We start from the raw sequence: 13,020 nt of genomic DNA on the forward strand, positions 1-13,020 counted from the left end.
GACCAGTGCAGTTCATTTTTTTAAAATTCAGGATGGAAGATTAGACTTTTTGGCTTTCTGTGAACCGTTCTTACTTGGTTTTGATAAATGAGGCTCCTGTTTTCACTTGTACACAGAACATGTTTTCCAAATGAAAGGGTATACTGAATTGACTGTTTTGTGCACGAACTAGATGTGGAGAGAGAGGCAACTGTTATCATCTTTAGGAGTTTTATTATCCAACACCAAAATACCTGTAAGCTATGTGCCATACTACATCAAGTAACACAACTCAAGTATTGCATCCAAACCTACAGACATTCTCCCTTTAATTACCTTTATGTCTCTGTCTCTCATCCCTCGTGCTCGGCTCCTGATTCATGTACCTTGGAGCATCAATATCAGTCTTTAACCCAAAATGACAAGTCTATGTAATTGATGTTGTACTGAGTCATAGTCCTGTATCCTGTGATGTTTTGCACATTCTGAACAAAGTCCGTTTGGTTCAGTTAATTGTACAGACCTCATTTATCAGCGTGGCTCTAACTCTGAGAACAGCTACTTTCAGTGAAATAAATTTCAAGTATTTCAGAGAAGTCCATGTTAAAGCTAAGGTTTGGCATTTTCTGACTTTTTTTTTCTTGACAAGAAAATGTACAAATTGAAACACTGCATTGTATGTATGCATCACTGCATTTCTTGCTGAAATAACCTTGCTGACCAATTCTGTGTGATGTTCCAAACCAGTTTATATTGCAAATTCTTGTTCTAATATGCGAATAGCTGGTTCTACTGAACAAGGAAGCAACAGTATGTTTATTATTTTTAGGTCTGGGAACAACTCTGTATGACAGTTGCTGCAAATCTTTAGCTGACGCTCTTCCTGAAATGGAATTTATCGAAGCAGTTTTGCTGCAATATTGGTGGCTGTCACATGTATGGAAATAAGTACTTGGCAGAGATGTATCTGGCCTATACACCTTTAAATGCTGTGGAATCCCAGTGGTTCTGCTGCTGTTTTATCACATCTAGTATTTGTTTAACACCATCTACTTTCCAATACCTAAAGTTAATTTGTGGTTTTAGTAGTTTTGAGTAGATCGGCTTTAAGAAATACCCCGTATCCAGGTCAGAACCTAACTGGCCTTTCATGTTTCAAAGGGCATGCTGTACATGCAACACCAACCCTTCGGCCAATTTAACCTTCGATTTCACTGGTCAGTGAGGCTTATTTCCCTTCTGTATGAGAATGAAATTTTAGCAATTCCTTTTTGGAGTAGGGACACCTCATCAGTTACATTCCAACTTGTGGACTCTTTTGAATAAAATTCAGCACTGACTGATGATAGATCTATTGATGAATCATCAGCATACAGTGTCCATTGTAATTATTGAACATTTTAATTTTCCAGCATATAGCTTTAGAGTGGTTTATAGGCATATCATACCTACCATGTAATCTCATCCCCTAGATTATTAATAGCTGATTTGTATCCATAAATTCATTGATTTGAGCATACAAATTGCCTGTCATAGGTTAATAAATGGGCTTTCTGCTATGTATTTGCATTTCTCCACTCACAACACATTCTCCATTCTTTGCAAAAGGTTTTGTTTGGAAACTGTAAATACAAGCTGTGTTGGTGTATCCAAATAATTCTTTCGTTTGCTCAACTTCCACTTCAATCTAGTGGTATTAAACGTTGCTTTCTCTTCAATTTCACCCATCATCCTAACTCCCAATATAAGTCTTCATGATTTTCGCAAGCAAGCATTTAAATTCCTCAGCAGCCACTTTAATTAGTGTTTTATTTTTGTAAATAGCATTTTTTTTTGTTGGGATGCAAGAAGCAAACAAATTCTTAAGGTAGAAATTTAAGAAATGTAAGACTTGTTAAGATTGAGACTGATCTGAATATGGTTTCAACTCCACATTCCTGTCTGCCTCCTGGAATCTTTTGATCTCTTGTCAATGAATTTATTCAAGGCCAAGTTTAGATTTTTCATTGACCCAGCCTCCATTGCTGTTTCAGGAATAGAATTCTGGAGAGAGTTCATGAATATGAAAACTGTATTATATGTAACATTTGCTACAAATGTTTAGAGATGTTTTGTTGTCTGCTTTATCTGTATTTTTTTTCCCCCAAATAATTTTAACTGCATTTGGTCTATTATTAAATCTCCTAATAATGGGATAGTTAATGTTGTTGTGTGTAATCTGTGTGTATTATTTGGAACATATTTTGATTATAATTCTCAGGATGATGTGCACATCCTAATTGACAAGCGTAATGAAGTACGTAGCTCTCTTTATGCTGCAGCAGACGAGTTCATCTCTGAAGTAGAAAAGTTGCCCATTGAGGATCGTGTGAATGTTCTAAAGGTTAGAATGTTTCTCAGCTGATTGAATGCATACGATTCTGTAGTATTAATAATGAGTACCAATTTACCACTTCAGTAGTTGCTGAGAAGCTAATTTAGCAGTTACTGAAAGTGGTAGTTATTGCAAAAGCCATTCCTCGGTATTTGGTTTATTAACATTTGATGGGAAAACATACACAGTAGATATGTGCTGCAAGGACGCTTCAATTTAAATAATATAAAATAGCTGCAGTGCTTGCATTTTGTACTAAGTGACCTATTGTACTCTTATTTACTCAGTCTCCTCTTCCCATATTGTTTACCCAGCATATAAATGGAATACGATAACCCCCAAATTGCCCCATTATTACTGCTAAACTAGTACTAGTTTAGATTGCCTCGAGATGAGCTGATCAAATTTCTCCATCTTCGTAATGGGAATTTGCTGGCCCCACTAGTGAAAGTTTAATATACAGGGACTAGGGGATGAACTCCAATTTCATTTTTTATTCAGCACCAGTTTGCAGTACCATTGTAGTAGCTGTCCTTTCATTCTTCAAAGATCTTGACTTGTCTCTGTGAGAAAAGACTGCTAACTTCCAGATAAAATCTGTTCGTAATAAGATTCTGCGAGAGAAGCAGGATCTATATTGCCAGTGCTTGGGGGTTGAGGGGGAAGGGGTGATGATTGCAGTCAAGTAGTTTGTTTGGCAGATGATGCAGTAGCAGAGCTACTTAATTCCAGCTACCTATAGATTTGTGTGTTTTGTTTTGAAGGGTTGATGAAATTATAAAGATAATTATTGACAATGCAAAAATGCGCATGCCAATTTTTATGCATTATTTCTCATGTAGAGTGAAATCTGCACAAAACAGACACTGACAGTCACAAATTTATTTCATTATAATAGCCACTAATTGCTGCTCAAAAGAACAGAAACTCTCAAATAATGAAGTAAAGAGAGTACCAATTTCCCATTTAAAAGATAGGGCATGTAGGTTAACGGCATCTGTGTCCAGACTCCTTATACAGCAAGCATGGTCGAAGAGGACCCCATGCCAGTAAAATCTCTGGTTGTGGATACAGTTGCACAACTTTATCCCAGAACGTAGAAATAGAGGGGATTGAGGGGCTTCTCTGCCCAGGGGATACTGGCTGAAAACATCCTCATTTCACAAGGCAAGAAGTGCTGGTGAGATAGTGATGGGACAAGGTGCTAGGAATCAGGGCCCAGAAGCAACATCCATTCTTCTCATTTTCCTTCTGAGAGAAATTCTGAGCTCTGCTTGGTACGATTAAACCAGAATACAGGTTATTGAACAGCTGTGAAGCTTAGAGAATGCTGTGTGGAAATCACAGTGAGAAGGACTGAGGCGGGGGATGGAGGTCTGGAATGGGAGTTGAGACAGCAATGGAGATGGAAACTGGAGTTTAGCAGGACTGAGGGCATTATTTTCCCTTTTCTCTCTCTGGTACTTCACCTGTTTATATGTGGCCTCTTGACCCTTGGAATATCTCATACAATGACTGCACAAGTGTTCTCATCTCCATGAGATCCAATCTTTCTATGGAATATCTAATAACGTTTCTTAACGTCTTGAGATCATTTGTGATGTCTGATGTCTTACCAGAGTATCACATGATCAAATCTCCAGGAATGCCTGCAAGCACAGTTGGCAGCCATAAATCACCAGAATTTGAGGGACTGATAGATTGTAATAGATCCCTATTCAAATTCCCAGCACTTCCAACCATAGGAAGCTCTCACACATGAAGTTAAAAATCACACAACACCAGGTTATAGTCCAAAGTAAGAGTGCCCTGGACAGGACTCTGTAGGATGTTGCCCTCACCTTCCCACTGACTTTGACTCTGATATGGAAGGCACTCTGGTCCTGTAGCAGCTGCCTTGTCTTGTGAAGGCTGCCAGTGTTGCAGATCATGTGACCAGCATATTCCGCCTCTGAAGCAAGATGACGTTCAGTGGCCATGAATTGGCAATTGTATCAAACAGAAAAGGAACTGAGATGAAGTCCTGCTTGCACTGTCCTGGAATTAGGGATGAGGGCAAACGAAAGAATGCTGGTATATATTAAGCCAATTCAGATGAGCCAAATATTCCAGGCTTCCTACACATGCAATGACCATTTTGGGGGGGAAGACTCCAACAAATAAAAGAAATCTGGTACAAGCCCTTCAAGTGTCCTGAATATAGTTTTAATTGTGTGAATTTACATTAGATTAGATTCCCTACAGCGTAGGGACAGGCCCTTCGGCCCAACAAGTCCACACTGATCCTCCGAAGAGTAACCCACTCAGACCCATTTCCATCTGACTAGCGTACCTAACCTATGGGCAATTTAGAATGGCCAATTCACCTGACCTGCACATCTTTGGACTGTGGGAAGAAACTGAAGCACCCAGGGGAAACCCACGCAGACACTGGGAGAATGTGCAAACTCCACACAGACAGTCGCCCGAGGCTGGAATCGAACCTGGGACCCTGGTGCTGTGAGGCAGCAGTGCTAACCACCGTGCCGCCCCAAATGAGTTATTCTGTTTAACTCTGTACAGATTCCCAATAGTATGCTTCCTATCAAAGCAAACTTTGCTCTCTGTTGTCACCAATTTTAAGAATTGTGAAATTGTGATCAAAATATACAACATAAAACAACATACAGTGTATGCTGGGTAGATAGTCAGCTCTACGAAAGAAACATTAAATGTTTGAGTGAAATGATATTGTATATTTTACCCAAAAGTTTTAATTATTTTCTCTCCAAAATGTTTACCAAACATGTGAACTTTATATATAGTATCAAATTCATTTTTAGAACAGTGCGAGTTAGATTTATCCATGTCACTTGACTCGAAAATTGAGTAACATGTAAAAGCAAAGCTGATCTAATATCTGCCATTTGACGTGATTGCTGAAAGATCAAATTACCTCAGAGTCTAAAATTCCATTTTGAGTTCATTCTCAGATTTGAAATAAATAAAAACGGTTTTTTCAGATGCTTATTGTCAGAAACTTCATGTATGCTGATCTCTCTTGCAAATCAAAATAAAGCTGCATGTTCAAAATCATAATGTCATAATTTACGTGCATACTTCTTTAGTCTTTAGCTTCTTCACTGGATGCTGCTTATGGCCCTTATGAAGTGGAGCACAACTCGAATGAAATGTTTGATCAGTTTTTTGAGTGGAGAGATAATAAACTACAGGAGTTCAACAATATTAAGCAGAGAACAGACAGTTCACTCCAACTGTTGTCTGAGTGGTTCAGTAAAACTATGAAGGTAAATCTCTGGTTAACCTTTTTTGTATCTTTATAATCATGCTAAAGTTAAAGTACAACCTTGTAAGTAATGCAATTCTGCGGGAACTACGATGGATTGTACTGGAGATTGTCAGAATGAATCTGGAGCTCTGCATGTTTTATTTTCAGTTTCAACCAGACTTTGGAAAGGATAATTGGCTTTGGAGGGATAGCAGTGTAGATTTAGCACGATAATACCTGGACTCCAGGGGTTAATATTATAGGGAGAGATTACACAATTATAATTATGTTCCCTGAGATTTAAACTGAAGGGGTGATTTTATTGATGTTTTCAGGATTTTAAAGGGAATACATAAGTAGGTGAAAGCAATTCTGTTGAGATTAGCACTAGAGACATAGTTTAAAGTTTAGAGAATTTGATGAAGTTAGGAAACATCTATACAGGGTAGTGAAGTTTGGGTCTCTACTCTGAAAATAATCACTGATGCAAGATTGGTTGTTAATTTTGAGTCTGTTTAACAAAAGTATTAAGGGATATGGTAGAAGGCAGTGTGGAGTTAGATCATGGATCCACCATGATTTCATTAAATGATACGTTTTGCATGAGCAAAATGGCCTACCCTTGTCCCAATGTTGTGATTGTGGGTGGATGTTTATGCCAAGTTTACTTTGCAGAGAGGAAGAGAAGTTCAATTACTGTATCCGTCAAATCTATTGAGACATTGATGGAATCCTTGGAATAAGATTCCATCCTCCACTTGACTGGAAAAGCATATAGTTTGGAAATTTCATATATGAGGAGGAAGACATCATTGTCTTTTTGGAGAACATTCTAAAGCAAGAATTCATGTAGCTGAGATGTTAATCTCTCTATTGGTGGAGTCTGAATAGAACTTTTTTTTTCTCAAGGCTGATTTAATTTTAAATTCTATTTGCATACTATTGAGCACTCCCTTCTGTTTGTGGTACTGCAGCAACCTCCCCACGTCAGGAGGAAATTGATGACTTGCGTTTACAACTAGGCAAGATTTTTCTGTCAGCTTGTGATTTTTCAACCAGTTGAGTCTGTATTTCTCGTCACTTTCCACAAGAGCTCGTGCATGAAATGAATCATTGATTGATTGATTTAAGCTGCATGTGATAGGACCTCCAGCAGGTTTGGAAGTGATGGAGGGCTATGAGCAAGGGAGCTGAACAGTTCTGCACTAAATTACAACAGAGAGGAATTTGCTGGTCAAAGACTGACTTTGTTGTTGAGAGGGCTGTTGGGAAGGGAGAGGTATCAGAAAAGGAATTCTTTCCCAATGTATTCCATAAAGTCATTCCTTGTATATGATGTAAATATCTTTCATTTCCCTTCCAGTTTTAATGACCTGATGCCAGTTGAATAAGTTATCCTTTGTTTAATTACCTTTGAGCCATTTTTGTGTACAAATCTGATGTCTCATTTCTGGCATCGTCAGTAGGATTCTATAGTACAGACATCAAGTCATGGTAGACCAGCTTGAAAGGCACCTGGCCAAAATGGAGCGGATAGTGGTAGAGTTGAAACAGGCCATTGACAGAGTCTGATGCTACTCTGAAGTCATTTGGGATTAAAGTTTTGGCAGATGGAGTCAGGTCTTAAGCCCAGGAAGAGATTTCCCATGTGCTTTCCCTTAAAACTGTAGAGGAAGGAGATGGTACACTAGGTTGGAAAAGCTATCTCTTGATGAGTAAGAAGCTGAACAGATTTTGAAGATGATGAGCAACATCTTGATGATCTGGCAATTGAAGACCAGGTTTAGGGTGTATAGGTGATTATAGTATCCAGGGCCTCGGTGGAAGTACGGAGGTGCTTTATGGATTGAGCATCTGTACAAAAATGTCTATTGGGAAATACTGGGAAGAGGTACAGTTTAGTTGTACAAAGCAATCCAAAGCAGATCTTTGAGGCACTGACAAAGGTCTTTGCGAACAGCAGTAACCTGACACAGTTACAGCAGGGGTTTTATGCTGGAATCAATCTGAAGGGGAGGATCTGATTTTTGTGTCCCTGGAGCTAATGAAGCTTTCGATTATGTCTTCCTCCTGGTCCCTTCTTTTCGATTCACTCCAGGCAGGGTGCTGAAGGACTACCAAGCAGAAGCAATAAGGGATGGGAATGACTCAATAGACTTGAGGTAGCTTAAACGTGACAATCCTCAATTGCCTTTCTTTGAAACATGGGATCACATTTATCAAGATAATGTGGAAAGATTGGACTCCAGACCAGGAAAGAAGCTACCATCTAGTGACTATTGGCATAGATTGTCATATAGGGCTCAGGCTGATGAGACAGGTTGCATATATTGCTACATAGCCAACGCAGACCAGTGCTTGCTGCCCTGTCTCCATTGTAAGCCTCATGTCTGTTCCGGGCTGGAAAGGATGCTCCAAAGATGTATTGGCATTGTGACCAGGTGGGACACATTAAACAAAACTGCCCTCAACAGCCACTGCCCTCAGGCACAGATACCTCTATCTAGTGCAATGGCCATGCCTTCTTACCAAGAGCCAGGCCAGTGGGGTGGTGGGGGTAAGACCAGAATGAGCAACTTGGAAAACCAGGATAGTGACTGCTCTGAGCAGCATATGCCAAGGTTAGCAGACCAAGCACAGAAGTCTTTGACCTTGCTGCATGTGCCAAAGGTATTTCAAGCTACATGGAGCCTTTGAACTGTTTGAGTAGCAGGGAATTGGACTGTTTTGTTTTGTATTACCTACCCGCTCCATCACTGTTCTTGAAAGCTCTTGCTAGCTGCCTTCAGCTGATCAATGTCAAGTTTTACAGAACATTGTGTGACATGTAGCAGAGCTCCCACTTCTTATAACTCTAAGAGCCACCATCATCCATGTGGGTGGAGCAGGCAGCGACAAAAGTGTTTACTTCAACTAAGAATACCAGTGGGTATCCTTAAAACTGCCGCTGTAATTGAGAGTGGACTGACTGGAGTAGATGTCATGAACCCCATTTCAAAGATGAACATTGTTGAGTTGGAGGAGACCCAGAGGAGGCAGCTTCTTTCTATTTTCTCCAAGTATGGTGCAACTTTTCAGTAAAGGTGGTGATGACATTGGGTGAAGTGACATGGCAAACCACAGAAATATGACCTAAAGCTGACTGTCCAGTCAAGGTTTCATACCAGTGGATCTCACCACATCACTGGTAGGAAGACTGAGACATGGAGGGAGATGTCCAGCCCATGTGTGCTTCATGTAGTTATTGTGAGGAAGAATGATGTAAATCTGAAGACTTCTATTGATTTATGGGCATCCAGTGCTAAAACTTATGATGCTTACCCTCCACTTAGGATTGAAGAAGCATTGGGACCTCTGAACGGTAGAAATTATTTCTGTAGTCTTTATTTTGGTCGATGGTTATAACCAACTGCCCATCACTGAATGAGATATTGAAGGACAGTAATCTGAACGGGCATGGGAGAGGGACTTCACGCATACACAAAAACGTTGTTTGGGCTCTGTTAGCCCCTGCCACTTTCCTTCAGGTGATGGATAAAGCTTTTGGTGACATTTATTTCCAGTTCCTCCTGATGTATCTTGCCAATACATTTGTCTTCGGTGTGACCATTTAAGGAGGGCCTTGCAAGAATAGGCACTGCTTGAGCTAATGTCTCACAGTTTAACTTGATGCTGTTCACATCTAATTGAATGACCGGCCAATCTCTATGGATGAGAAGTAGGCAATTCAGCCCAATGTTGCATTCAAATGAAACCCCCTCAAATTCACTTTTCCAGCCTTGTCTTACACAGTCCTCCTCAGATATGCTGCAATTTCACTTATTCCTCTTTTTTGTTTATGCACTCCTCTCGATCCAATCTTTACGGTTACTACTATTGCACATCGTTGCCTTATTGCCCTCCTTAGACCTGTGCCAGTCGCCCTCTTACCAATTAAGTTTTGTTGACTGTCTTTTATGTGGTGCTTTGTCAAATGCTTTCTTAAAATCCACTTAGAAAGCATCCATTGTTTCCCTTCATCAACCTTCTCTGTAATTTCATCAAAAAATTCAATTAGGTTAGTCAAGCGTGATCTGCTGTTTACAATTCAATACTGACTCCTTAATTAACTCAAACCTCTCCAAATTTCTGTTGATTTTTTTTGTTTACTCCTAAATGTAATTTTTTGAAACCACCTCTGTTGTTAAACTGACCGGTCTTTAGTTAGGAATGTCTTTGTACCCTTTTAGAAATAAGGGAGTCCCATTTGCCACTCTATCATCTCGAAGCTGCCCCACATCTACAGAAGTTGGCATCCATCAGCTGGATGATTCTACGGATGCCATTATCAGATCCCTGGATGGTGCTGGACATGAGGAAATTCAGAACTGTTTGTTGTGTTGATAGTCACCTGGCCCTCATGGGAAGAGATCTCTTGCCAAGAATCTAAAACTGGGCATGTATGCCTGAACCCTGACTGATGCTGGTGTTCAGTGATGTCCTTAAAGCCCCAGCTTAGGGTCAACAGGCGGGGCTATCACTGCCTGTGTGCTGGAACGCTGGTGATCCCCTCTGTCATGTGGTATGGCGTGTGGTTGGGCAGAAGACAACTGCTGTTCCTGCTGATCTTACTCAGCAGAGGTCAAAGTATAGAACACAAAAAACTTTCCCTTGCTTAAAGTCTGTGGGCGTCTTGACTGCGGGGCATAATCCTGATGCTTTGGTCCCTGGAAATGGGAGTACATATCCAGTTATGAGTACAGCTCACAAATTGATGGACTTTCTGGTTGCTCTTTCCTGGAGCCAACCAATTAATTGCTGCCTCAGATATTACTGACCAGTTAGAGAAAGAATGATGTCTGTAATGCTGAAATCATGGCTTCTATTTGAGGCGACACTCATTGCTATCACTGCACAGTATGAATCACCCAATACGAGGTAAGATAAAGGACAGTGCATGGACAGTGGGGGATGGTTGGCCTCAGTTTTGTAGACACGTTCCTACAGATTACACCAGATGCAGTCAGGCCATAGAGGCATGTGATCTTTCTGAAAGGAGGATGCTAGCCATCCTCACTGAACAGCCAGGGTCTCTTCAAGGGTCAGTGTGGCCTTGATGGACCAAATGGCTTGCTCCCACACTAGGGATTCAATGATTTCTGTGTAGGGTTGCAGAGGATGTAAATAGTTGCAATGTGCTGTAGAGGAAAAGGATGATGTCTTGATTCCTAAGTGGTTTACAACTCCCATATCCTTGTACATTGCCCCTTTCTTCCCATTTCCTTCTTGAAACTTCTCCTCCACAAATTATACTAACATTCACCTATAAACTGCTTTCCTCTCACTATCCCACCCACAGTCAACCCCCCACTTACCAACCACCTCCTCTTTCCCCCGCCCCCCCACCCCGTTCCCTGCCATCCTGTTGAATATTTCGCTTCCATCCTCAACAATTGCATAATTCCTCTCCGCTTTATCTTTGGAAAAATGGAGAACTGGCAACTTCAGGAATATGCAGAGATTTCTGGGTGAGTGAGCGCAATAACCAATGTTATAGGAAGATGCCCTGGCGATAAGGGCAGTAGGACATGCCGTCGCTGAAGGAGCGATGGGGGTGGCATTGGGACTCAGTGAAAGCTTTAATTATCATGCTACCACTTAGCATTTGAAGTCAAGAGTGTGGTGCTGGAAAAGCACAGCAGGTCAGGCAGCGTCCAAGGAACAGGAGAATTGATGTTTCGGGCATAAGCCCTTTATTAGGATTCCTGATGCAGGGCTTATGCCCGAAACATAGATTCTTCTGCTCCTCGGACGCTGTCTGACCTGCTGTGCTTTTCCAGCACCACACTCTTTACTGATCTCCAGCATCTGCAGTCCTCACTTTCTCCTACCACCTAGCATTGAACTGTTATTTGTGTTGAATTGATATTGTCTGACTATTAATTGCCAGGTGTTGTGGAGCATGGAGGGGAGTGCAGATACTATATGGGTACGAGTGCAGGAAATCTGCAAACAGCTATCTCTGTTCTAAGAGGCAGTGTGCACCCTTATCCAGAAAATGGAGAGGTCATCACAGTGATGAGTACCATCATAGTTTAGGCTTCTGTGCACTTGACCATTTTCATTCAAGGTGTGGCCACCACATGGAAAGTCAAATGTCATAGACAACAGGCCAACAGATAGATGTTAGCCCAGACAATAACCTTTTAACTCTAGCTGCAAATCATTGATCAAAATATTGTCTCAATGGCTAAATGTGATGCTCAAATACAGCCAAATTTTCTTTATTAGGAAGGACGTGGTTATAGTTCGGAGAGGGGGAATGATCATGTGGGCTCTTCTCATGAGGCCTCCAGGTCATGGCCCTTGTCCTTGGTTCTTCTGACAGAGCTGTCCCCAGAAATGCCTGAGTGACCATCCCTATACAAACTATTGCTTGTAAATCCTGCGGCTGTGCAGCATAACGTCCCTGCTGTGACACTGAAAGACCACGCGCTACCACCTCACTGGTCCAGCTAGTGAATGTGTGGACCCCCACTGCTTTGCAGTCTTGTGGGTGGTAGGGTGACTTGCCACTCAGAAGTATCCAAGGCACTTGGAATAATAAGCAACATGTTGCTTTCCAGACTCACCATTCACTTCAGAGAGCTCAAATGGATGCTATCAACACAGGCCTCTGACTGTGGCTGATCTTTTGGTACACTTTAATTGCTGATATCAGATATAGTCAAAAGTCACACGACACCAGGTTATAGTCCTACAGGTTTATTTAAAATCATGACCATGAAATCATGGTCTTTCAGTGTCACAGCAGGGACGGTATGCTGCTCAGCCACAGGATTTACAAGCAGTAGTTTGTACAGGGATGGTCACTCAGGCATTTCTGGGGACAGCTCTGTCAGACTTCATCTGACCAAGGAGCAGTGCTCCGAAAGCTTGTGATTTCAAATAAACCTATAGGGCTATAACGTGGTGTCATGTGACTTCAGATTTTGTCCACCCCAGTCCAACACCAGCACCTCGATATCCTAGATATCAGATATGTTTCACATTTCAATTGCTTTCTGTGGACTTGCTTCTCCAACCTGCTGAGTTGCAGAGTCAACATATGATCTGGGAGTTGTGAACGAAGAATTGCAGCCTTCAAATTGATGTTAGTTGCCTTTTTATAAGACCATAACAAATAGCAACGGGGTAGACCATTCGCCCCCTCCACCAATGTTTCAATTGCCTCGGTTGGTTTCTTGCCAAAGAATAGAGAGTGTTCGCTGCATTTGCTCTATGCAAATCCAATTGCGTCCCCTAGACTGGAAGTATTCCCTTTGCAGACTTACGTAGAGGTATTATGGGGGAGGCTATTCAGCCCATCATACCTGCACCGATTCTTCAAATTAGTGTCACTACTTCGTATCAATCTCCT

General features: G+C 41.3%; 1 protein-coding gene across 5 annotated transcripts in view; it reads left to right on the forward strand.

The window, feature by feature from the left end:
• stk31 (serine/threonine kinase 31) overlaps window positions 1–13,020 on the forward strand; it is a 113,304-nt gene that overhangs the window by 62,140 nt on the left and 38,144 nt on the right. For all 5 annotated transcript variants that reach the window (XM_043689740.2, XM_087987065.1, XM_087987067.1 and 2 more), the window contains 2 exons: window positions 2,240–2,362; window positions 5,461–5,640. In XM_043689740.2, the coding sequence (XP_043545675.1) occupies window positions 2,240–2,362; window positions 5,461–5,640 (303 nt within the window). The remainder of the gene's footprint in view (window positions 1–2,239; window positions 2,363–5,460; window positions 5,641–13,020) is intronic.

Source organism: Chiloscyllium plagiosum, unplaced genomic scaffold (genome assembly GCF_037043375.1).
Source record: "Chiloscyllium plagiosum isolate Xiang-an unplaced genomic scaffold, Cpla_swu_hap1 HiC_scaffold_5, whole genome shotgun sequence".
In the NCBI taxonomy this organism is placed as follows: Eukaryota; Metazoa; Chordata; class Chondrichthyes; order Orectolobiformes; family Hemiscylliidae; genus Chiloscyllium; species Chiloscyllium plagiosum.